The 25751-nt window shown below is 43.9% G+C and overlaps 3 protein-coding genes across 3 annotated transcripts; 1 reads left to right on the top strand and 2 right to left on the bottom strand.

Annotated features, from left to right (window-relative positions):
* The first annotated feature begins 384 nt into the window (after positions 1-384).
* Positions 385-3784, top strand: LOC310867462 (claudin-11-like). The gene is made up of 3 exons (XM_083777574.1): positions 385-896; positions 2291-2455; positions 3277-3784. The coding sequence occupies exons 1-3, from the start codon at positions 671-673 to the stop codon at positions 3537-3539; spliced, it is 654 nt and encodes a 217-aa protein (XP_083633700.1). The 5' UTR covers positions 385-670; the 3' UTR covers positions 3540-3784.
* Positions 3785-6343: 2559 nt separating this feature from the next.
* slc7a14b (solute carrier family 7 member 14b) lies at positions 6344-14550 on the bottom strand. The gene is made up of 7 exons (XM_083778065.1): positions 14181-14550; positions 13691-13927; positions 12334-12551; positions 11458-11604; positions 10691-10899; positions 9398-10164; positions 6344-6776 (listed from the first exon to the last, which is right to left on the bottom strand). The coding sequence occupies exons 1-7, from the start codon at positions 14479-14481 to the stop codon at positions 6403-6405; spliced, it is 2253 nt and encodes a 750-aa protein (XP_083634191.1). The 5' UTR covers positions 14482-14550; the 3' UTR covers positions 6344-6402.
* A 5985-nt stretch (positions 14551-20535) lies between these two features.
* rpl22l1 (ribosomal protein L22-like 1) lies at positions 20536-23722 on the bottom strand. The gene is made up of 4 exons (XM_083778739.1): positions 23663-23722; positions 23256-23384; positions 21332-21453; positions 20536-20862 (listed from the first exon to the last, which is right to left on the bottom strand). Exons 1-4 carry the CDS (start codon positions 23669-23671, stop codon positions 20715-20717), a joined length of 408 nt encoding a protein of 135 aa, XP_083634865.1. The 5' UTR covers positions 23672-23722; the 3' UTR covers positions 20536-20714.
* Positions 23723-25751: the final 2029 nt, after the last annotated feature.

Below are 25751 nucleotides of genomic sequence, written 5' to 3'. Positions count from 1 at the left end.
ATATTATTAGACTTTACAGACGGGACCTCAAATATGTGCTGCTCGTTTTGTTGGGGTGGGGGGGGGTGGGTGGTGTTGCACCGAAATAAAACAGTTCAGTTTGGTTATTATGGGACAAATATTTCAATATTCTATGGATATCTGCATTTTGTTCATAATTTTCAGATTTTCTATTGAAGCCAACAATATTTTCGCCTATCAAGTTCTGTTTCATAAGTAGCTAAGATATGCAGTTCTCTATATCTGGTTTAGGTTAGGAATGGGATCTGAGAAGAGTTCTGATTGGTTTAAGATTCAGGCTGAAAGTTGTTTTTTTTCCGCCCTACCACACCCTGTCAATCTGATTCTGTGCATTTTTCTACCAGCCAGAGGCACATGAACGCAATACAGGAATACAGCAATACAGTCAGGATATATAATTTACACTTTTTATTTTCAAGTTTTTAATTTATAACTTTAGTTACAACTTACACTTCAGTTCAGTTCTAGTAAAGAAATCAGATTTTTCAGAGTCTGGAAAAGAAAAACAAGAATTCCTACCCTACAGCTGAAGATAGCCTCAATCGGAATATCGAAATTAGCTTTTCCCAAATTTTCATCTTTATTTCTTGCGGGAGGCGTATCAGGCGATCATTTCTCCAGGACGCGCACATTACGCACGGTGGTTCCAATGGCGCTCATGTGCAGGCAGATCACAGGCATCATGGCGAGTTGCGCAGGCTGGGTCGGGGTGATCGTCGGCACGGCGACCAACGACTGGGTTCGAACGTGCGACTACTCTGTGAACACATGCGTCCGCATGGACGAGCTGGGGTCCCGGGGGCTCTGGGCGGAGTGCGTCATCTCACCAGCGCTCTATCACTGCGTCGCGCTCAACCAGATCCTTACCTTACCAGGTAGGCCTATAAATAATAATGTGCGGTGCAAATATGTGAACGTGAAAAAAACAGAATGTGAGTGTTAGTGGATGAATGAGAGAGGAGGTTATGTTTTGTGTGCAAATTGGAGAGACAGGTTACATGCTATAATGTTTAGGTAAAATAACACTTATAGATGTTCATTACAATTTCATGTTTTATGTTCTGTCGAATGGTGCTCACTGTGAGCTTGTAGATCCGCTATCTTGGAGAGAGAGAGAGAGTTATGCAGATTAAAAACTTACACTGTATGCAAGAGATTTGAAATTGTTCATCAAAGCAGTTGTACATGATGCATGTTAAATGTGTGTGCGTGCGTGCGTGCGTGCGTGCGTGCGTGCGTGCACACTGTACAGCAACTCAGTGGTGGATGGGTGTGGGTCCAACATTTGACTATCTTAAGCAAGTGGTTCTCAAAGTGAGACCCCCAGTGGCCCTTGAATGGGTTCCAGTGAGTCCTCAGCAGATAGAAACTATTAATTCATATTAAATAAATACATAAAAAGTTTAATTTCACTATTATTTCACAAATTAGCCCAATGAGAGAATGCATAACAATTCAGACCACTCTCTCCACTGTTGTCTCCTAATCTAAAGTAGACAACTGTATGTCTAATGTAACAACAAGTCTTCTCAAATGGGGGTCCTCAGAATAATGATATGTATCAATTATTTATAATTTCATATAAAAACGATTGAGAACCACTGTCTTAGGCAGCATATTGGAGGTGTTGATTTTCTCTCTCTCCCATATTTCTCCCAAGTCCAAACAATAATATGTACAGTACGTTCTATACCTATAATGTGTACATTCCGTTGCCTCTCTCTCGGTGGACGTCCAAACTACATTAACGATGGCGGCACATATCTAATCCGGTGTGCTGTCTGCTTCAAACAAACCAGACAGTGTCCTGCTATCAAACACTGGAGAACTATTTCTTACTGGAAAAGTACAGTGGAAGAGAAAGACTTCTATTATTAAAAGATCTTCAGATTGTTTTCAAGACTTTTCAGATTCTTTAAAAAGAGCAGATCTACACGCACAAGTTGCATTACAACACTTTGTGTGGTTGTAGACCAGCAATTCTTTAATAGCCGTAATATAAAATAGGGATAAAGTGCATGGTTTAACACATTATGCTAGATTAACTAGATTTTACTGGGGACCCCCTAGAACCCTTCCAAGGACCCCTGGGGGTCCCCAGACCCCACTTTGTATTAACATACTCCAAAGATTGGTTAAACTAATGCTTTATTCATTAAAAATAAGACCAACGTAATTCAAAATGTCTTTGCGTTCAATCTTTTTTTCTCCACTTGTGTAACTCTTATGTGTGTGTCTCTCTGGCTTTCTATGTCTCGGCCTCCCTCAGCTTACATCCAGACGGCGCGTGCTCTGATGATCTGTGCGTCGATATTGGGTCTGCCAGCCATGCTGCTGATGCTCATGGCCATGCCCTGCGTCAGACTTGTCAGCGACACATCCGAGATCAAACAGCGCAGAGCCAGAGTGGGAGGGGTTCTCATGTTGATTATGGGTATGTGAGGGAGGACTGACTCCAGCCAAAGTTGGTACAGTATATAGACTTTTTCATGCCAAGGACCGACAAATTGACACTAATTAGCTCGCGGACCACCCCCCATTTAAATCCCAAAGATATGCCAGGGAACGGGGATGTTAATGGCTCTAGCAGTGATTCTCAATCCGTTTAATTGCAAGGACCCCCAGTTTGACTGGGTATGGACTATAGTACAGTATAACTTTTACTGAAGAAAGAGGATACACTGCTCGTAGCCACGATGCAACAAGTGGGGTCAGGGGAAGGAGGGTCAGGTTGAAGCCCAGCCTCGCCTCATCCTGCCTGGGCTGCTCTCTCAGCGAGGCCTGCCTCCTCTGGGGGAGGACAGGTATATGTCAACAGGCATAGAACACACACAGTCAGAGTGACAGCTGAGCGCGCGCGCGCAGTCAGAGTGACAGCTGAGCGCACACACACACACACACACACACACACACACACACACACACACACACACACACACACACACACACACACACACACACACACACACACACACACACACACACACACACACACACACACACACACACACACACACACACACACACACACACACACACACACACACACACACACACACACACACACACACACACACACACCCCTACAGTAGTGGATATGATTTTGATATATTTTAGATTACATATACACATAAAAAACCCCAGGAAAGTGTTTCTTGTGTCCTAAAACATCATTAAAATAAGCTTTGGTTGCAAAAGGGGTGAAGTGGCCCTTTAAGCTTACCTATATCATTCCTCTCTCGTCTCTCCCAATAGCCATCTGCGGCGTGGTCGCCACCGTCTGGTTCCCCATCGGCGCCCACCAGAACGAGGGCCTGATGTCGTTCGGTTTCTCCCTCTACGCCGGCTGGGTGGGCTCCGGCCTCTGCCTCCTGGGCGGCTCCGCCATCCTGTGCTGCAACGGCATCGACCCCGCTGCCAACCTGCCGCGCCGGGAGAACAGCTTCTACTACTCCAGGGGGCAGGGGGGCAGCATGTCCGACCCCCCGGCCAACCACGCTAAGAGCGTGCACGTGTGAAGGGAGAGGGGCTGGAGCGGAGTGCACGCTGAAGGGGGCTGGCTTTATACATGCATCAAAAGACACCATCAACGTCTTGTTTGTCTTTTGTAATTATATTCTACTCCGGACAAAGTTCTGATGTTGGGGAGAAGCGTGTAGTCTTTGTTACTGAAGTTTTTGTATTGAACGATTGAAAGTAACTACGTAGGCCTACATTTACTCAAGTACTGTTACTTAACCCATTCTGACCTGAGATCAGATTCATACGATTCATACGCCGGACACACACTGGTCTGATGAACCCATTCTGACCTGAGATCAGATTCTAAAAATGTCAGTCGTTCTTCGATTTTTTCAAAAATAGCAGACCTACAAGCTCGTATCGCGCCACTCAGTGGCGCGATATGAGCTTGTAGATCTGCTATTTTTCAATAGCTAAAGCACGACATGATGCCAACACCAAAATGGGTGCCCGGTCAGAATGGGTTAAGTATAATTTGTAGGTAAATTTACTTTACCATGTTCCATTTTTCAATACTTCATATTTCTACTCGACTGCATCCCAGAGGCAAATATTGTACTTTTTACACATTAACCACGCTAAACCCCATGTTATACTTTGGATATAAGCTGATTGACGAGGTTGGAGACCAGCTATTTTAGAAAATGTTTGATACATTTTTGAAAGACTTTAGTACTTTTACTTTGTTACTGTAAGATGTTAGTACTTTTACTTTGTTACTGTATGTTTTGACAGTATTGTTGTACTTTTACTCAAGTACATTTTTAATACATGACTCTTACTAGTAGTAGTGGTATTGCAACTTTTTACTCAAGTGATAAATCTACTTCTTCCACCACTGTTGAACACCGAGTCTGTATGTAGAATGTAATTCTTGAAAATGTCAGTACATTGACGCTGTATGTACTATATGTAGCTGTATATTGTAGTTCTAGCCAGGGATCGTGATTGAAGAGAAAAGCTGGTGTTTGGACTTTTAGTCAGCTAAAAACATTCTGCTTGATGCTACGACGCCATATCCATATCTATACTGTAGTTAGTGGCTTCATAATATACAGTATGTTCATATTGATAGTTCCTAGAAGCCAAATTTTCTTGCAAGGGGAACATACATTTGGTTATGTTTGGGTAATACATTTTTGTTACGGTTAGGCACTGTATAGTACGTATGGTAACGTATGGTTATTATTGGGCATGTTTTTGTTTTGTGTACGGTTTTAAGAATTAAAAACAAAACTTAATTCTAAGAAATATCAGTAACTAAAACTCCAACGAGCATAGGTGGTTTCACGACTTGTATTTCATTCTGTAAATCCATCAGGTCTTAATGATGTACCATTTGTGTACAACATGGACAGTAAAATCCTAGTGTTCGTTTATAAACGCTCGGGATTAGATTTGTGTGGGTTAAGTTAAGGAGTTCGATGATCATTCTAGTCGTGCATTACAACAGCTAATGAACTCATGAACTCACCTTCAATTACAAGTAGGTGGAGAATTAATAGAAATCACCTGGTGTAGAGATGGATTGGTATGTATTATGTAACTATGTATGCCTGTAATCTCTTCCCAGGCCCTGCATGATACTGTACAATCACAACACATTGCTGTAAATTATCCTAGCTTACATGTAGTTTCAACACAATACAGTATAACCAATGTATGTGTGACCTGCCTTGCCTTGAGTACTATAAATAAAGTTTGATTAATCAAGAGACATTTCATTTCACAGAAGTTATTCTTCTTTGAGGTTAATTGGTTTTCAGACGTGTGGAAGAAAAGGCACAAGAACAAATTACATAAGTAATGAGATACCGGGCTGTAATTTAATGCATGAACCCTTTCTGTCTGACTCTTTTTTTGCAAATCTGTGTATAAGACGTATATCCTGTTTTTAAGTGAACTGGTACTCAGTGGTACCGACGTGATTCGGATCCAAACATTAAAAGTACCGTCTTCGGTACTTTGGGGTGTGTGTGTGTGTGTGTGTGTGTTCATGTGTTGCTGCTGTTCCTTACCTGTGCTGTTGAAATATCTGCATTTGGCTATATTATCAATTTGTGTTCCGCCCTCCACCCAGAATGTAGGACTGGTATGCAGTAAAAGAAAAGTAAAAAAAAAATGAAATGGAGAATCAGTGGCAACCTGTTCAAAGTCCCTGGTTCGATGCTCAACCACTCTCCTACTCGCTCTCTCTCTGTGTTTCCATTCTCTATCGAATAATGGCTTAAAATGCCTCCAAAAATAAAACAAAACATAAAATCGTGAAAAACGTGTCTGACCACTTCATGGTATTTGACATAACCTGATGAAGATAACGTCCATGGCACGTGATTGGGCATCTCCGGATGAAGGAACACCATATTATCTCTGCACCTACAGTATAGTACAGGAAGGCAGTGTCATCCAATTCACTCACGAGACATTTTATTCCCATCAAACCAAAGCACAGAGCACTCATTCTCATTTAACATTTAAAATACTTAAAACACATTACAATCTCATTTCAATAATAAATAGGATTTACGGCATACATTATGTCAGTACCCCGTCAACTCTGTGTGGCACACTGCTGAGATAACTTAGTCCAGTGTTTCCCCGACCTTTTTCCTTTCAAGGACCTCCAGTTTGATATGCATTATAGGCCACGGTCCCCCAGGCATTTTGATACACATTTCTTTATCTCTGGGACCCCAATCAACTGTGAAATCCTCTCATGTTATTTTAACACTGAGAGTGTACAAATGGAACCGAATATTCAGTTCCATGTGTACGCTCTCAGAGTTTGTCGTCTGTTATTTGTAACCCCCCTTTTGGTGTTCCTCAGACTGGGACATCCAGAAAACAGCGACTTAGCCCTTAGTCTTCGTCAAAGAAGCCGGGATTGGTTTGTCCCCGTGACCTGCTGGGGCCTCGGGACGAGTTCTGGGGCCCGGTCTGGTAGCCCTGCTGGTCCCCGTCCACGTCCACATCGTCGTACTCGTTCTCCTCATTCTGGTCGTGCTCGTTTGGTTGCTGGTCGTGCTGCTGCTGCTGCTGCTGCTGGCTGTGGTAGCCCTTCTTCTCCGCCGACCAGCCCTGGTACGGCGTCTCCTCGCGCTCGTCGTCCGGGGCGAAGCTGTCGTCCACCTGGTCGTCGTAGCGATGGTAAGAGCTGGTGTGGGCCTCTTCCTCGCGGGCGTTGAGCTCCAGTGTGCTGTTCCAGATGCCGTAGCAGCCGTAGATCAACAGACCTGTGTGTACATATAGGGGCGAGAGCGCGACACAGCATTATCAGACCTAAATTTACCTTACAACGTCATGGTGATATGCCCATAATGATGGTTTTGTAGAAACTGTGGATTTTTTGTTGTCAGATGTCAAATGTTCAAACATGTTCAAATCAGGTATATGTTGCATTATTTCATCTATTTTTTCACATTTTTCAAAAAGAAATAGCCAATTTAACATTGAGGTGCACACAATGTTTAGTTGAGGAAAAGTGAAAGCACAATACTTGTGGAGAAGGTGCGTCCCAAGTTATATACGTAGTCATCATAAGTAATATATCTTTTCAAAATCTTTCGAAAATTGCAGATATACAAGCTATTTTCAAAAACACTAAGTATAAAATAGGGCTTAATTGGTGAATGTATGTTTTATAATAAATATCTAATCATACTAAATCTACAAAGTAACTTGTAACTAAAATAAAGTCAAATGACCTCAAAGGTGTACTTATTTACTTACTTTCCACCACTGCAGACCATAATCTTCAAAAACACATGCTCTGAGTTACTGCCCCCAGATGACACGGACGCCGTGGATTCACCTGTGGTGGTCGTCCCACGCTACAACTTCACACTTCTACAGTAGTACAGAGTGACTGACGGATTTGTGTATTTTACTGTTGCATAATAGGATTGGATGGTTTTCATGCAGGGAAGAACCGTGAATTTCCAAAACGTACTGTCGAGGAAATGTGGAATACCTAAATTATGCATTTAAGGAGATCAAATCACTCATGGGAAACTAAACTATGAGAAGTTGTTTTCTGTCTCGTTATTATCTTTACTGACATTTGACCTGTGACTTGTGTGGTCTGAGGGGGTCTTCCCATTGTCTCATGTGTTAAGACCCACCTACTCTCCCCGAGGGAGTAGGAAGGTATTTAAGCTGAAGTCTGACTGAGTTGTTTTGAGTCAGTACATGGTGTTCCATTGCAACACTTCATTGCTGGCTCCGTATTCGAATACAAGATTTTATTACTTTGAAACTCTGAATTGTGTCCGTCTCATTATGTTGTTTAACTGTGTTATAAGTGCTCTCCAAAAGATTCCAGAACAGTACTTTTCAGGAAAGGGGGGAAAAAGAACCTAGCTGTGTCCCAATGGATCTAATGTACATGTGACGTGTATAATGTACACTGTACAGTCAGAAGCTCTTGGTGATACTTTTCTTTGGTTAAATATATTTCAACATTAAATGTTGAAATATAGAGAGGTTCCTGCTCGACAGCAATGATATGTGTCCAACTAAGCCAATGTTTATCCTAGAGAAATACCATGTAACCTTGGTAATAAACACATGCCAACAGAGGAGAGCCAGGCATGAGGTGAAAGCTCACAGGTGGACAGATGATTTGATGATTTGTTACAGAAGATGGGAAGCTCTCTTCGCGTAGCCAACCAACTACAGATGTTGACGATAACGTCTGAGTACACATCTTGAAGCGAGCTGTTTTTCCTCCTTTGTACATATTACTACTAGACGGTAAAATACCTTACGTAGTGCAAAACAACAAGAAAAAGATTGGGGCAAACAAGAGTAGAAATATGTAAATATAAAGAATTGCTTCAGTGGAATGGAAACTCACCCTTTAACACCTACCCACGCAAATTCGTACTACTGAGAGCATAAAATAAAATAAAAACATTTACTTTGTTAAAGGATAGCAAATAACTTAAGACACAAGTTGAACACTAACTGACTGGATTGATTATGTTTTAGATCCTCAGACATTATATGTATTTTCCTCCAAGTTGGATAATATTCAATAAATAATCTACATTGTTCTATGTAGAAGAAACCTTGATAGGAGACATTAGAATGACATTAGATAGACAGCTATGCTCAATGGGACCTAGCCAATAGGGGACAGCTATGCTCAATGGGACCTAGCCAATAGGGGAAAGCCCATATAAAAAACAATAGATGCCTCACCTCGCTGCAGTTCATTGTTGTGAAGCGTATCGACGTGAGGGTGGAAGTGCGGAAGGCACGCTACGCCACGCTGCCACTCAAGTGACTACTGTCCAATCACAGCGCGTCTTTTCCGGGACTTTGAATGTGCGCTCTGTGATGCACGCGGCAGCTTCTGTGAAGCACTAGGTCTCGCGTTGCCACTTGCAAGATGCTGCCTCTCGCAATAATGAACAGGCTACACGAGAAGCACCAACGCGGAAGCTTGCCCTCACTTGAGTACACACGCTCTATGTCTATGTGGAAGCCAATGTGATTTGTTTACTTCCTGCTCATCATCAGGAAGTAGGAAGTGAGGTAAACACACTGGCAGAAAGAGCTAGTGATGTACGCAACCCGACCCATTATGTGAGCCCTACCTGGCCCAGAGTAATATAGTAAGAGAGTGGCGACACTAGCGTTGACTCCCATTGTAACAATGGAATGCGGAAGTGCTCATTCTATCTCAATGGGATAGTTCCAGCCACAGGAGCTGTGTTTGGAACTACAGCCCATAGGCACCCGCTTTGCGGGGAGAACAAAGCCTGTCGCTACTCTCCTACCAGGACCAGGCGTTGAGTAACAGTGGTCTAAGAACAACGTTTCTAACCAGTGTCGTTCCACAGCGACTCACCTATGATGCACCAGACAGTGAACCGAATCCAGGTGAGGGGCGACAGCTTGAGCATGAGGTAGCTGTTGACCAAGATGGCCGCCACAGGGACGAAGGGCACGCAGGGCGCCATGTAGGGCAGGACCTGCCCGCTCTGCGGCTGCCGCAGGATCACCATGAACAGCGACGCCATGCTGCTGACCATCATCGTGGCCAGCATCCCCGAAATGGCCGCGCCGACGCCCGAGCCATGCTCCACGCCGAATATGACCGTGGCCCACATGAGGAAGGATGTGCCGAAGAGGAGGAGGGTGCAGCGGGTCACCGTGCGGCCGGTGGCCGGCGTGGGACGGGCCGAGGCGTCGGGGATCCCCAGCCGGAGGCGCAGGGTGTAGTAGTGCCCTCCCAGGAGCCTCTTCAGCAGGGAGGCGTGGCCCGTGGTGAAGGCGGAGTCGTCGCTGTCGCCCTCGGCGCCGCCGGTGTGGTACGACGAGGACGCCTCCTCCGGGTCCTCCTTACTGGCGGGGAGCGCCCTGTCGTCCTCGGGGTGATGCTTACTGAGGTCGTCCTGGGAGCCGTACTGGTGCGTGTCGGTCTGCTGGTCAGGCTGGTAGCGCAGCAGCAGCACGCACACGCTCACCAGCGTGTACGCCAGCAGCGTGCCGATGGACATCATCTCGATCAGGTCCCGGAGGCTGACCAGGAGCGCCAGGATGGACGCCAGCGTGCCCGACACCACGCACGCCAAGATGGGCGTGTGCGTGAAGGCCGACACGTTCGCCAGGGCCCTGCAAAGACACGACGCACACACACGCGCGCACACACACACACACGCACACACGCACACGCACACACACACACACAGAAATGAGGAGATTTCTCTGTGAACCTTCGACCACATGAACCCTAGCGTCCCTATACTCTGGACATGTTATAATAGGACGGTGAACATTCGGGAAAGGCTACCAGCTCAGTGGCCTCTTCGTTAGAGTGTCCACCCTGAAACTGGGATGTCTGGGGGTTAATTCTCCCGACTGAGTCAAAGAAAGTTAACCCATTTAGACCTGGGAATGATTCTACAAAGGTCTTCTACATCCTGACAGTTTTCTGAAAAAGCTATGTTTTTATACACCGAGTGGCACGCTATGAGCTTGTAGATCTGCTATTTTTCAATAGCTAAAACATAGCATAATAGCATAAACACCAAAAGGGGTTCCCGACTATGAAAATGGGACCCAAGATATTTCCAAAATGGCGCGTCGTATATGCATAGAGCCCATTATGTCTACAACAGCTATAAATCACTGCGTTCACCTGAAGAGCAGTCCATCGCTGGACATGGCGTAGATGACCCTGGGCATGGGGAACAGAGAGCCCAGCAGGGACACCGTGAGGCCTGCTATGGAGCCCACGGCCACCGTGTACTTCCCCCACAGGAAGCCGTGCACCGCAAACATCTCCATGAGAGGAGCCGAGCCGTCGATCAGCTCATAGGGAACCATCAGAGTCAGGATCACACTCACCTGCACACGACAAAGAAGGAAGGCCATGCAGGGAGCAATGCTTAACATTCAGCAATTCCCAACATGTGGGCCGAAGGTTCGGCGAAGATTTTGATGATAATTTAAGAAAAAGCAAGGCTTTTGCACACCTACAGGCGACAGGTGCATAGGAGAGGGTATGGTGCCCCAAAAATGAAAAAGGAACACCTGCACACCGTCTTCAAATGCAGTGACCAAATTTGTTTTCAGGGATACAGCAACGTTTCGGCCTATGCGGCCTTCATCAGGCTATCTTTAACGATGATAATTTAAGAAAGTATTATTAAAAGAAAAGAAATAAAACAAAACAAAAATATCCTTACGTGATACTTTTTTTCTTTCAAAACTTGAGGACTCAAATTTTGAGTTTTAAAATAGGAACTTAAAATATACAACCATTCCATTGGTCAAAACCGGAACACAATGGATTGATTGGTCAATAAACATCTTAACATAGCAGCTGACAGGCTGCCCGGGTTGTGTGTGTGTGTGTGTTTGTGTGTGTGTGTGTGTGTGTGTGTAATATTACTTAGTACTTACAGACACATAGGCAGTGAGGCAGGCGACCAGCGATGCGGTGATGGCATAGGGGATGGAGGTGTAGGGGTTCTTGGCTTCCTCTCCGGTCGTAGCGATGATGTCGAAGCCGATGAACGCGTAGAAGCAGGTGGCCGCGCCCCTCATCACCTGGACAGGTAGCCATGCTAATTACACATCTACAAACTAGCTCACAACACGTCCCATTGTGGCGCGCTGGGAGGGTTTACGTGCTTAAAGGACCACTTTTCAATCTATCTTCATATAATAGTTCCTCACTAATAAATCATGGTAAAATGGCACAATTATTTTCTACTCAGTCTGTGTCTCATAGGAGGGCTGTAGGCAGTTGAGAAACCCGTCCACCAGTGACAACATCAATGGGGAATCCAAGCTAATGGAAACTGCAGGCTTTCTAGTCCTGAAAGGTTAAGCCATCATTCTCACGATAATAAAAATCTAAGGCCCACAGCCCTTATGAGACACAGACTGACTTTTTTGTGCCGTTTTATCATGATTATTAGTGAGGACCTATTATATGAAGATAGGTCTGAAAAGTGGTGAATTGGTCCTTTAAGCGTGTAAGTGGTTAAAGGAGTATATACATATTTTCTATCAATTATAAATATTTTGTTTTTTGTTGCATTCCTAAGCCAATGATTTGATTCGACCTGGTCATCAAATTATTGGACCTACAAAATTAAAAATCTCCATGAATTCAAAGCTTCATGGGGTGTGTAATTGATAGACAATAAGACATTTTGGTCCGGGTCCGGGCACATAGGCTGCTAATCCATCCTGACAGCGACCTTTTTTTCTTTAAAGAAGAAAATAAGACATTTTTGGCAGATAGACAGAAGCGTATATATCATGTCTTACCCCAGACCAGCCATAGGGGAGGAACCTGCCTCCTTCCCAGTTGCTGGTGGACAGGAAGAAAAGCCCTGCGATGATCATGAAGACCCAGACCACCAGGTTGACCACATTGAGGACGTTGTTGAAACTCACGGAGTTACGAACCCCCAGAGAAATGATGGCTGTCACTGTTAGCACGATGAACAGGGCCAACACGTCTGGATACGTGTCCTCCCCCTTACCTGAGATGTAGACAGTGAGGAGAGTTATTTTATTTTTTGACAGATCTATACTTTCATATGAATTATCATTATAGTCTATTATTACTCTTAATTTGATGCTGCTATATAAATATTTGAAGTTTTTCAGAAACCTTAGGTCAGGATTTAGAGGCGTTTTTAGAATCGGCCTAAGGCCTAAATGGGTTAAAAGGGCACATTCCCGACGCTGACGGAGACGCGACGCAGACGCGCCCAGTGGAGCCCTGGCGTAACCCTAACCGGAATCTTTTCCTACTGTAACTGTAACCCTCGTACTCCTAATCTTTTTAACCATAAAACAACCATTTATTTTGTGAGGACCAGGACAATTTTCCTCCTTTCTATTTCTCAAATTCAATTCAGTACTTGTGGTGACAGGATCAGTTCGCAGTCGAGTGTGTGGAGGCTGGGATGAGGATCAGCATCCAAATCTGAGGCCATGGTTCTCAGCAGGAAACCGATGGATTGTGCACTCCAGGTTGGGAATGAGACTTTGCCCCAGGTGAAGGAGTTTAAGTATCTTTGGGTCTTGTTCGCGAGGAGGGGGGAGGACGGAGCAGGAGATCAGCCGGAGAATCTGAGCAGCAGTGCGGTACAGCAGTCAGTCTAACGCACGAAAAAAGAGCTGAGCCAGAATTAAGGCAAAGCTCATTCCTACTCTCACCTATCGTCATGAAGTGTGGGTCATGACCAAAAGATTGTGGATCCAAGCGGCTGAAATTACTTAGTAGACGGGTGGCCAACCTCTCCCTTAGAGATAGTGAGAAGTTCAGTCATCCACAAGAGACTAAAACCGCTGCTCCTTCACATGGAAAGGAGCCAGCTTAGGTGGTTCAGGCATCGAACGGAACGGATGCTTCCCAAACATCTCCATATAGGGAGGTCCTTGCTGCGGATTATATCTCCACACTGGCCTTCCCTTCCTTTGGAACACCTCAGGATCCCCCAGGAGTAAGTTGAGTCTGGAGCTCTCTATATATGAACTGTTACCGTCCCGATTCCAGTTGAAGATGGATGGTTGGATAGATGGATGGATGAATGAATCAATACACATTTGACCCTCAAAAGTATAGTAATACAATTACACACACACACACACACACACACACACACATACTGACCGAGGCCTCTGATTGTCCCCACGTGTGTGATCATGTAGTGGCTGATGGTGTGATTGGCCAGTGAATCAAACATGCTGCTGAGAGCCGACGCCCCCGCTGCCGTGCCAATAAGGTACTCCAGGATAAGATTCCAACCAATGAAAAACGCCACAAACTCTCCAACCGTCACATAGCTGTAGGTGTAGGCGGAGCCGGTGGTCTTGGGAACGCGGACGCCAAACTCCGCGTAACACACACCTATAGGGGGGCACACACACACACACACACACACACACACACACACACACACACACACACACACACACACACACACACACACACACACACACACACACACACACACACACACACACACACACACACACACACACACACACACACACACACACACACACACACACACACACAAAATTACATTTTGGGGAAAACAATTGCAAGTAACATTTGGCACCCACAAAGACGCAACCGCAGACGTGTCTCCGCGTCTCACCTGAGAGTATGGACGCCATCGCTGCAATGATGAAGGACAGGATGACCCCGGGCCCCGCCGTGGCTTTGGCCACCAGCCCGGCGACCACGTACATCCCCGTGCCCACGCAGCTGCCCACACCCAGCGACACCAGGTCCGCGGTGGTCAGCACCTTGGCCAGGCCCGCCCCGGCGCCCTCCTTCACCTCCGTCAGGCCGTGGGAGTCGTGGCTCATTGCCCCCACGGGTTTGGTGCGCAGCAGGCGTGAGTACACGTTGTACCAGGCGTTCCCCCAGGCCACTCGCCCCAACCAAGCTGCCATTGTTGCTGTTTGTCTGTGTGTGTGTGTGTGTGTGTGTGTGTGTGTGTGTGTGTGTGTGTGTGTGTGTGTGTGTGTGAGGTGTTCGTGGGATGCTTTCCTCTATTCCTATCACTTTTTCGCTCTAACTCCCATCTGTCATTCTTTCCTCATTCATTCTTCCCTCATAAGCGTCCTCCTATAGTCCTCAGATGGAGCCTTCAAGACCCCCAGGAGTCATCTCTCCCAAAATTCTGTAGGAAAGACAGAGAAAAACAGTTGCATCTTTCTGCGCTGTGAAAAATACAACACTTTACATCTTGCAAACATAGCATCTTTCCTTCATCTAGCATGTTATTACCACACATTGTCGATATATTTACATAGGAATATCTAAACTGTAGATAATCTAGATGTCTACTGTCTTTATCTTCCTGCAATGACTCATTGTACAAATGTTAGTCCTGTATGTCTAGGTACTCTTGCCAAGGAAAGTTCCTTGTACGCACATAGGCTATTTTCTGATTGTGTTACTCTCGCATATTGCCTGAGTAAGTGTAACACCTGAGATTCGAACCCTGGTCCCCCATGCATGGGAAATCAAACATCGACACCATTTTAAGAGGGAATCCACCATTGACCCAAGCTTTTTGGGCTTCAGGCTGAGCTGAACTTTGACTCCCCCCCCCCCCCCCCCCCCCCCCCCACTGGAAAACCCAATCCAGGTCACAGCACCAATGTAACATCCGAGAGTCGAACCCGGGTCCGTGAGAATAAGCGAATGACTCTGATGAAGATCGACTTGGCATCGAATGTGAGTCATTATAAATAAGAAAGGGATCAAATTTTCCATGATGCTTTTGCTTTCGTCTGTACAAGCATCAACTATCAAAGTGCTAAGATTAAAAGGAATATATTAATCGCAGCAAAGAAATTCATTCACTTGTGTGAGAAACAGCTCTGTTACAGCCTACTGCAGGGGTGCCCAGACAGTAGATCACAAAGGCTGTGCAGGTAGATCACATGGCATGCCCTAAAAAATATATCATTTAAATATTTAAAATTAATTAAGGTGACTTAATTGACATCAGCTCGAACCCACAATGCAATTCTTTGTTTTCAAGAGTGTTGCACACAAACATCATTAGTATTACAAAGTTATAATGTATCTGAAAATACTATAACAATTCAATTTACCCCCTCTATTTCCTATTCCAAGTGTGTTTGTCTTATATGTAACGACTCAGCAGTTGGATAATATTTATTTGGGTGGGTATATTGTTTAGTTGGTCATTTTAAAAGTAGATCTCAAGTCAAAAATGTGTGGGCACCCCTGGCCTACTGTATAGAGATCTACTGTCTCTATACAGTAGTAGAGAGACCTACTGTCTCTACACAGTAGGTTAATCTGACCTGGCAGTGCTCAGTGACTTACAATAAAACACTTTCATTCTGACCTTTAATTCCACTGATGCTCCAATTCAGAACAACTTACAAGAACAACACTATTACAGACCAATAGTTTAAGTGGCTGCATAAGAATATGGCCAATAACTAGAGTGAATTGCTTAGAACAGTGGTTCTCAAAGTAGGTACTCCAGACACACAGGGTTCCTTGTAGGGATTCCAAATGGATCCTTACAGGTCAGTAACTCGGATAAGTGTACCAATGGAACTAAATTCATCCATTTGGTTCCATTTTCCAATTCCAACAACAAGATTTACCTTCCCCCGAAGTGTTGTTTTTTTGCCGTTGCCTGTTGCACATTAATTTAGGCGAAAATGTAAAGTGTGTTACAAATAAAAGCTTTGAGAACCACTCGCTTAGAACATAATATAAGGGGGCCTAGCCCAACTTTTTGAGAACAAGGATTGTGGGTTTACTTCATGACTTCCCAAGTTCCCAGAGCACATGCAGGTGAAGATGGGACGCCAGAGAAAGACGCAGGCTCCTCTCTCCTCAAGCACTAGAGCAAGACTCCTTCTCTGAAACATTCATGACATGCAGAGCTCTCCTTACACAACGGAAAGCTACACCTACCATGGCCAAAAAGGAGCTGCAGAGTTATAACTCCTACACAACTTGGATATTTAGCATATTTGTCTCCACCAGGCCGAAGGCATGTGGGGAGAGTATGTTTTGCACTCCGTCCGTCCGCGTGTCCGTCCGTGTGTCCGTGTGTCCGTGTGTCCGTGAACAGCTAATCTCGGCCACCGTTAACCCGGTCGATGCCATATTTTGCACACACACTCCCTGGATGCCAACCATGAACCTCTGCCCCAAACTTTCCAGAACGGCCTGTTATAGCGCCACCAGGAGGCCGCTTTGTGCAAAACAAGTTTTTCGATGCCATATTTTGCACACACACTCCCTGGATGCCAACCATGAACCTCTGCCCCAAACTTTCCAGAACGGCCTGTTATAGCGCCACCAGGAGGCCGCTTTGTGCAAAACAAGTTTTTGCACAGTACACCTACAGATTTTGTCCAAACATCACGCAAATTGGTACACAGTCTCTCTAGAGCCATTCAACGAAACGGGTCTTTCAGATTTATCAGACTCCATCCTGATTGATTAAGATTGGCTTCCAAAGTTCACAGGAGTGCTCAGTTTCAAACAAAATGCTGCAAATCATGAACACATCGCGTGATTTCCGTGAAATTGTGCACCCACATTCCCACTAGGCCGAGGACGAAATGCCACATGAACAATTTCAACTCAGCCTCAAGGTGGCGCTATAACTGGCCGAAAAGTGTTTTTACCTCTAACTGCACGGATCTGTGGATAACCTGGTGGAGACTGGAGACCTGTGCCCGGAAGGGCACTTTTTCTAGTTAGGTCTGTGAAGACACAAACTGTGAAAGCACTGTCTAGTATTAACCACGTGTACAAAGACTTGAATGCTTGAAGAGCTGTATCGTCTATTTTTGAAAATAATTCAAAAGTGTTGGGACTTTTTTTTATATATTTTTGTTTTCGCCTGTAATGCCTGGGTTAAGTTGCAACAGGCTGGATCAGCAGTAGACACATATCTGTGGCTTCTGAACAGACACCGGTGGCCAGACATGAATACAGCAGTGCAGTATGAACATCCACACAGACATACATACAGGAGTAGCCTACTGTACTCACTCATTTGCTGTTTCCCCCTTGCATCAAAAAGACAAGTGATGAAATAATGTCGTTCATTCCATGTCTGCGCTGGTGAGCCGGGGTCTAAACTCAGAGGGAGGCGGTGGTGAGTGGAGACAGAAGCAGCAGGTTAATTATTCAAACACATCTACGTCATGTGATCAGTCTAATATATTATTCAGTGTGTGTGTGTGCACGTGCGGGGGTACAGTACGTTTGTATAACTTTCATTCATTTGTGAGGTCAGGTAGGACTCGAGACGTGTGTGTGTGTTATCTGTGTGTACTACATCTAAACAGGTGTTTCTTTCACGCCCATTTAGGGAATAACAGTGGGAAATCACCAGCTGACACTGTGTGTGTGTGTGTGTGTGTGTGTGTGTGTGTGAGACACAGAGAGAGAGAGAGAGAGAGAGAGAGCATGTGACCAAGAAGTCTACATTTAGCAGAATTTACATATTTTATGTATTTAAACAATTTAGGCATTTAGCAGAGACTCCTAATCCAGAGCAATTAGCAGGTAAACACGAGGTAATACATCAAATCCATAGAAGTAGAACAAAACCAAGAACCTATCATCAGTAGGCTATATCATATCATTAAAAAAAAAATACAAATAAATAGAAACTATACACACTATATATATAGGATGCCAGGTCTACAAATGGACTCCCTGGCCTACATAACATGCCATAACAAAATAAACATCTAGGCTTTGTATAATGGGACATTTAGGCTAATAAACATTTGTTCTGCACTTTGAGGTGTATTTTGGGTGTGCAGTACACTATAAAGTGAATACATTTTTGATTGAGGTTTGGAACACCCTACAAACTGGCTGACACCCTAAGTGGGGACCAGCAGTTTGTCTGGAGAGACTATTATGCTCCTAGTGAGAGCCTACCTGTATATTCTCCTAGTGAGAGCGAGGAAACAGGTTTGAATCCAACTCAGTCTTGTCTCGTGTTCTTTTGTTTCTCCTGTCACTTGGTTTCTTGTCTACACCACAAGCAAATGGACACCAGTCATACAAAAGGACATATGGCATACCAGTGACTTGGGACATGTGATTAGGTGATGTTTTTACTTTATTTTTGAATCATACTTAGGTTTTGACTTCTGGCGTGAACACACATTCTCTGTCACCGTGATTGAAGGCTTCCACAGCCAACTGAGGTGGTTTCTTTCCTTTTTTTTAAAACACCAAAAGAGCTCTATTTTGTTTTCCTCCAGATGGGAACACGGCGAGGATACAGGATTTATGACACATTCCACTACTAGAAGGACTAGCCATCACAGTGTTTCTCAACAGGCCTAGAATTTCATCATTTTAAGGACAAAGACACTTTTGTGATTATTTTTGGGCCAAATGGCTATCAATTAAAACAATGACTTATGAAATCATTATTTAAATTCAAGGGAGAATTATATTCTCAAATACTGTATAGCGGTGGGGCATCATCAAGGGCATTGTGACCTCAACATGTATATGCATATAATTTTTGAAGGGCATAATTTAATTCCTGCCCTGTAAATATCTTGAAGTTCAATAATGGGATAGATGTAGGCCTAAGTCCTGGTCATGAGAACAGACTATCATTAATCTACGGTACCTTGTTTTGAGGGTGGTGGTTAGTGTGTCTGTCTTGTATTGCTGTAATCTGGAGGTAATGGGATACGGAAGGTCAGATTACCAACCTGGGTTAACACATGCAAGGCTGATGAAGACACATAGGTATGAATGAACGTTTGCACCCTCTTTGCTTAGAATACAGGCCTATGGTGAAATAAATACGGTGACAAATACAAAATCATGGTACATGTGCAGCACGATGTACACTACGAACACACTTTATATGCAACCAATACAACCAATTACAATTACATTTTGCTGAAGTTGCAAACAGCATCAAATTAGATGTTAATGATACTATACCTATTATTTGACAAGAGTAATGAGCAGTTACGTTTTTTCAGTTAGTGTGTATAGGATATTTTCACACCATGTGCTAAAATGGGATACGGACGAAGAACATGGATCAGAGTAACAGACAAGCAGACCAACGGTGATAAGAAAGACAACCCTACTCCAAACAGTTGGCATCTACGTTCTTCCAGAACAGGGTAAAGTGGAGGCATTCCTAAAGCTTTCCACTTTATGCACACCAGATGCTAGAGCAGGAGCGCACACACACACTTTGCTGCTAGGACTTTCCAATGATTAGCAGTTTGCCAGTTTTACACCTTGAAATGTGAGGATGAGCATAGCATTCACCTTTAAGATGATGTTCCCCATGTGAAGTGCAGGACCCCGCACACAGATTAGGGAAAGGACAGGGGGAAAAGAATACCACCCAGCATATACACATACAATTGAGGGGGAAAAACAAGAACACTGGTCATCAATTCAGAAGGGGGCCAGCTGGACGCTGATCTAAGACCTGTCCACCATATTCCAAAATAGCTGCTTGTGAAAGCCAATGTTTGTTCCTGGCTTGGAGACAATAGGCAACAGCACCATCTAGTGGCCTTTTAAAATATTTTTCACAACCAAGATATTACCTACCTACTTAGTATTATAACGGTTTTCATCAAGTCAGTAAGATTTTAGACTTTACAAATGCAAATTAGAATGACCCATACCAACCATGACCAAAATGCAGGATGATATTTTGGTGATGCAAAACTTTACCTACAAAGACATTCGAGGAACAGTAGTTCAATAAAGTTGATCACAATGATGTGATATACTGATGATTTATTATCAGTTATGCAGCCGATGCAAAAAATTAAAAATAAATAAAAGTCAAATGTATAACCTTGTTGCTCCCCCTCTCAAATTCTGCCAAGGAGCCCAAAAAGGCTTGGGCTGGTCCTGCGGATGTATATTAATAATCAGTAATGGAAATTTCTTTGACAGTAAATAAACAAACAGTCAGTCAAATTAAATGGCATTTTTTTTTAATTCTCCGTCACTGTCACATTGCAGCTTATGATGTAGTGGCGCTATAGCAGTCCATTCTGACATTGGGCAACAATATTGTTTAACCAACACAACCGCCGTGCTCAGCCTCGTAGCGCTTGGCCGCCTGTGTGTACTGTACTGTGTAGGTAGGTGAGGCCCTTCACTCATCTGCCTCGGACTCCTCATCATCATCCTGACTGATCTGGAAGTAGCGTAGCTCGTACGACTCCTTGTCGGACGCCACCACCCTCAGCCAGTCACGGAGGTTATTCTTCTTCAGGTACTTCTTGGTCAGGTATTTCAGGTACCTGCATGATAACACAGGAAAAACCGAGATGGGATTACATTTTCTATTACAGACGGGAGGCAAAAGAGGACTTTTTCGAATGGTAATTATATCAAAGGGCATCACGACCAGGTAAATCCAAAACCTACATGCATGCGTCATTGTGTTGTATGGAACATCAAGTCTACAAATTAAGTCACTAAATTGGAGTTATGAGTGCGAGGCCGGAAGCTCTTGCTGTTCTCAATAAGCACCTCTGAGAACCACTGGTATAGATTAAGTGGATACCAGTGTATCTGGTCTTTTGGGTAGGCCTACTACCCAAATCTCAAGGCACACTTACTCGTTAGTGTAGTGAGTCATAAATATGTTCACATGTAAAACCCAACTACAATGACTGAAGGGTTCGTCAAAAGTTTGTTTCAAGTTCTGTCTCTACTGCCACTACCGCTAAGCCTATGAGCTAATAATACAGATAAAGCTAAACCCACCTCTTGGAGAACTGCTTCTCAGACGTGACGTTGATCTTGTTCTTGACACGGCTGATCTGGACCACATTAGTCAGATTCCCCGTCTTCCCGTTGACCTTTATCCTCTCATTGAGGAAGGTTTCCTATTGGACAGAAGCACAGTGACACACTAGGGAAGAGAACCCTAGTGTTTGTTTTGACCTAGGGAAGGGAACCCTAGTAGTCCATGCACAGGATTAGCCAGTCATTCTCAAACTGACAATTGCTAACTTCAACTTGTTGAAAACTAAATAGTACACTACAAGTGTCCACAATATATTGTCCACTTCTTAATGGAATCGGCTTCCCAGATGTGATCATTTGCAAAGGACTAAATGTGAGTTAGGGTTATTTATTCATAGTTTGGAATCAGATTTCACAACCAGTTGCCGTTTCCCATCAGGGTCCCAGCAGATCTCCTTAAGCCTGATAGGATCAGGGTTATCAGAGTTATACTGGGTCAACAGGGAAACAGTTCCCTCAACTGGCAAGGTGACTGATGATGCCAATATCATCATTTCCAAATCTATATAATTTATTCATAGTTTGAAGTGCATGCAAATTTGTAATTTAACTATACATTTCAATCCTCTGTTTTGATGCAGGGACTGAAACTACTTTAAAGTAGGGGTGAGTAAAAGTGTTCAAAATGAAAATCGATAACTATAATTCAATATTAACGATTAGGTATAATGCAATGGAACGTTCCAATAGCAAGTCATGGCTTAACTGGTGTTTTCTTTTTCATTGGACTGGATTAGGTCATTTTATTTTCCAGCTAACAACTTGGGGATTACAACTTCCTACCCCAGAGAATGGCTGCGATATCAAGTAGCCTACATTTCATGAATGCCATAAAGTACTACACAGCCATGGATCACTCCAATGCAGTGGATTAAGGCTGGGTAACCAAAACGTTCCAAACCTACAGCCTAACATGCAAATAAAATACAATTCCTAGATTGACTGTTAACTGTGAGTGGACGACCCAATTAAGCATTACACTTGTTTACAAGTTACAACAGGGTACACATTGTTCAATTCATCAAAACATTTAGAGACATACAAATAGACACTTCTATGTAGTTAAAGAACAGAACAGGAATTCATCATATAGGAAGCAAAAAGGGAAAAGATACATAGGCTATAGTGAGGGGAAAGGGGCGGTGGGGGGATTCAGATTTTACAGAGGCCAGTTTCGAATTGCAGCCATCCGTAGGTGCCCTTTGAGAGCGGTTTTGAAGGAGTCAAGGGATTCACATATCTTAATGACTGTTGGTAGGGCGTCCCCCATTTTGGTGGCATAGGAGCGAAAATAATTTAGTCCCTTGTTTGTGCCGAATCTGGGTTGTACATGATTTGTTGCACTCCCTCTGGTGTTGTGGGTGTGGACTTCGTTTACATTAAGGAAGTATTTAGACAGGTACATGGGTATCTTAGTGGTGTATCGAATTTTGTGGACCAGACCCATTGCAAGATGCTGTACTCTGTCGTCGACCCTAAGCCATCCCAGCCTGTCAAAGTGGGCAGGGGTGAGGTGGGTTCGGGGGGTGAGGCCAAGTAGGAGCCTGACAGTTTGTTTTGGGAGGTCTGGAGCCTTGTTTTAAGGGCCTTTAAAACAAACACGATCCTGAGGATCATGGTTGACAGACGCAGTCAGATTTATTGTATGGAATTAATTCATCAGAATGATGCATTTTAGAAAACCAGAGAATGCCAATGTCTTACCGATTAAAACAAATAGCTTCTTATTGTATAATCAGAACTGAGGCCCTCAAAATCAATAATTCATGAATTTCATGATAGATCAACTGAGCAACACTTAAGTGGCTTTTTTAAGTGTTCTCAATGATTTGTATACATAAAATGGAACCACGACATTTCACTGCACAAACGTGAAACTTACAAAGTTGCCGGAGTCCAGAATGCCGTCCTCCACGGGGTGAGTACAGTCCAGGGTGAACCTCCATGCTGCGCCCTTTTTGGACTTCTTACTCTTAGTCTTAACTATGGTGGGTTTCTTCTTCAGATTAATCTGGGGATTAAAAAAACAGCCTGGTTGAGTAATCGCTGTTATACAAGATCACTTTAACTTGACTGAATGAATAAAAGTAACACGTGTTAACAGTTAGCTACTAATGCTAACATGTAGCAGCTTTTTTCCCCTTGTTTCCCCCACGACGCATTGCGAAGCACCGTTGGTAGGAAAGGTCATTATGTGATTATGAGTACATCATTGTAAACATATTCCCCCAAAACTATCTCGAATTGTGAAAACGAGCCTAAATAAGATGAGGAGCTATCTGTACATACCGGCGCCATGTTGAGCTTAGGGCTGAAAGAAAGAGCCGGCAGTGACACAGAGCGGATGTACTATTCTACTGTCACGTCACGCCAGCTGATCCGATCCGAACGTAACCTCGCATCACCAGGCTTTCCACCGCCTCGGAGGAAAGCCTGGTCTCTGTTTCAAAAGTCCGTATGATCCGGGCTGGGGCCGGATGATGTGGTTACGTCATGTTGTAGTATTGTTTTGTAGTCGCCAGACAGGACGAACAAGCGGCGGCAACTTCCTTTTCCCTCTCGTAAGCGAGAGCTTTTATTTAGAGGGAAAAGGAAGTTGTCGCCGCCTGTTCGTCCTGTTTGTTGTAGGCAAACCATTGCCTACAACATGACGTAAGCATATCATCCGGCTAACCCAGGCTTAATCCGAACGCACCCGAGTGGGCGCCTCGATGCGTCTGCTTTTTCCCCACACGCACAAAAATAGAATTGGAAAATGATTTGAACATGCACGGCGCATTCATTATCATACAATCATTATTCTTCGTTCTTTTGTATGCCCAAAATGACCGTATGAACAGGTAGAAAATAATGTTCTAAATAACCTACTTTTCTGTACCGGTTCATATATTATTATTATATCTCTCAAGAGCAACATCATACAAATAAACATACAAAGGTTGTTAGTAGGAATAAACACAGCAGCACACAGGAAGTGGACTAAGAAAGGGGAGGAGCCAAACCAAGTAATTACACACACACACATATATATATATATATATATATATGCGCGCGCACACACACAATTTTGTAACACATATTCCAATTCAACATTGAGGTACCATACCCACTCTTCCTAGCCTGGCTCCAGCTCAAATATTTTTCTGGCAATTCAGAAGTTAACTAAATGAAAATTCAGACAGACGAGGTGGACGGGTGGGAAATTTGATAGTCTTTTTTATTGGCCTAAAGTATTATCTATTCATGAATCCACTTGCTGACCGGCTGAGCATTGAGCAATCTTTTTATAGGGGTTTCTTGTGACCCTACCATTAACATCCTATGGCAGGCAAAAATGTCAAACTTTCCATTTGCTTTAAGTAGCATGTGACATGTCAAAGTCAAACTAGGGGGTTTTCATGATTCTGAATCCCATTCCAAGCATTAGTTTTGCAAAAATACACTCCTTGGGCTAAAAACAGCCATAGCCACTTTCCCAAACTAATGCTTGGAATGGATTCAGAATCACATGCTACTTAAAGCATAAGGAAAGTTTGACAATTTTGCCTGCCATAGGATGTTAAAAATGTCAAAAAGAAATTGCCCAATACTGACAGCCAGTCAGCAAGTGGATTCATGAAATGTATATAGACATTTTCGGACATGCCACCAATTAAACCAAATTTCCCACTTTAAACAAAAGAAGCCGGTCAGCTGCCAGACTAGGACTCCATTCACCTCAGTTGCCCATTTCAGCAGCCATCCTCCGTAGCTTGATAGTAGGCTACAAAGGGCAGGGTCGCCCTGCTCACCCCGATAAGAAGACCATGTGGTCAATCATTAACAGACAGCCTGCCTAGCAGTGCAGTTGGCAATGGCATACCATGTTTTACTGCAACAGCGTTAGTGCATTGTGCAGCTTACACATTTAGGTGGCTATAGTAAGCCTTGATGAATCACTGTTTTTGGCCTTGATGAGTCAGAGAATCCATTACTGTCAGGGCGTGCACAGGACATACAATTGTACTTACTGTAAGCCTACTTCAGCAGCTTTAACAAACTTCCAGTGATCACCAGACAAATCCTAACCCAACTCTGAACATTACATTTCTCTAGGTACTCTACCACTAAGGTCCTGAAAAAACAAAACATGGCATGAGAGTTGGGTGGCATGCGAGTTGTCCCAGTTGTGTTGCAAATTCAATATTTTCAGTCTCAAGGGTCACAAGGGTGTGGCCCCAACTGCTTCAAACAGCTCCATCACCACATCCAGCATACAACTTCACTTATGGTCCAATGTGCAGAAGATGCTACATTTCCCCCACAGTAGACTGTGGCAGCTTTTTGGAAATGTATGCATACCCACCCAAACAAATGAACTCATGGCATAAGCTTTAGA

The sequence above is a fragment of the Protomyctophum parallelum genome (assembly GCF_964188405.1).
Source record: "Protomyctophum parallelum genome assembly, chromosome: 12".
NCBI lineage: Eukaryota > Metazoa > Chordata > Actinopteri > Myctophiformes > Myctophidae > Protomyctophum > Protomyctophum parallelum.
The sequence above is the reverse complement of the archived record's forward strand: the minus strand, read 5'-3'. Positions and strand labels throughout refer to the sequence as shown.

Excerpts from the sequence above, each read along its gene's own strand:
- slc7a14b (XM_083778065.1), bottom strand. The coding sequence starts at position 14,481 with ATGGCAGCTTGGTTGGGGCGAGTGGCCTGGGGGAACGCCTGGTACAAC. Across the intron at positions 13,928-14,180 it reads GATGGCGTCCATACTCTCAG|GTGTGTGTTACGCGGAGTTT; the intron begins GTGAGACGCGGA and ends GCCCCCCTATAG. Across the intron at positions 11,605-12,333 it reads TCCCCTATGGCTGGTCTGGG|GTGATGAGGGGCGCGGCCAC; the intron begins GTAAGACATGAT and ends CTACCTGTCCAG.
- rpl22l1 (XM_083778739.1), bottom strand. Across the intron at positions 21,454-23,255 it reads TTCTGGACTCCGGCAACTTT|GAAACCTTCCTCAATGAGAG; the intron begins GTAAGTTTCACG and ends TCTGTCCAATAG. Across the intron at positions 20,863-21,331 it reads GAGAAGCAGTTCTCCAAGAG|GTACCTGAAATACCTGACCA; the intron begins GTGGGTTTAGCT and ends GTTATCATGCAG.
- LOC310867462 (XM_083777574.1), top strand. The coding sequence starts at position 671 with ATGGCGCTCATGTGCAGGCAGATCACAGGCATCATGGCGAGTTGCGCA. Across the intron at positions 897-2,290 it reads CCAGATCCTTACCTTACCAG|CTTACATCCAGACGGCGCGT; the intron begins GTAGGCCTATAA and ends GGCCTCCCTCAG. Across the intron at positions 2,456-3,276 it reads GGTTCTCATGTTGATTATGG|CCATCTGCGGCGTGGTCGCC; the intron begins GTATGTGAGGGA and ends CTCTCCCAATAG.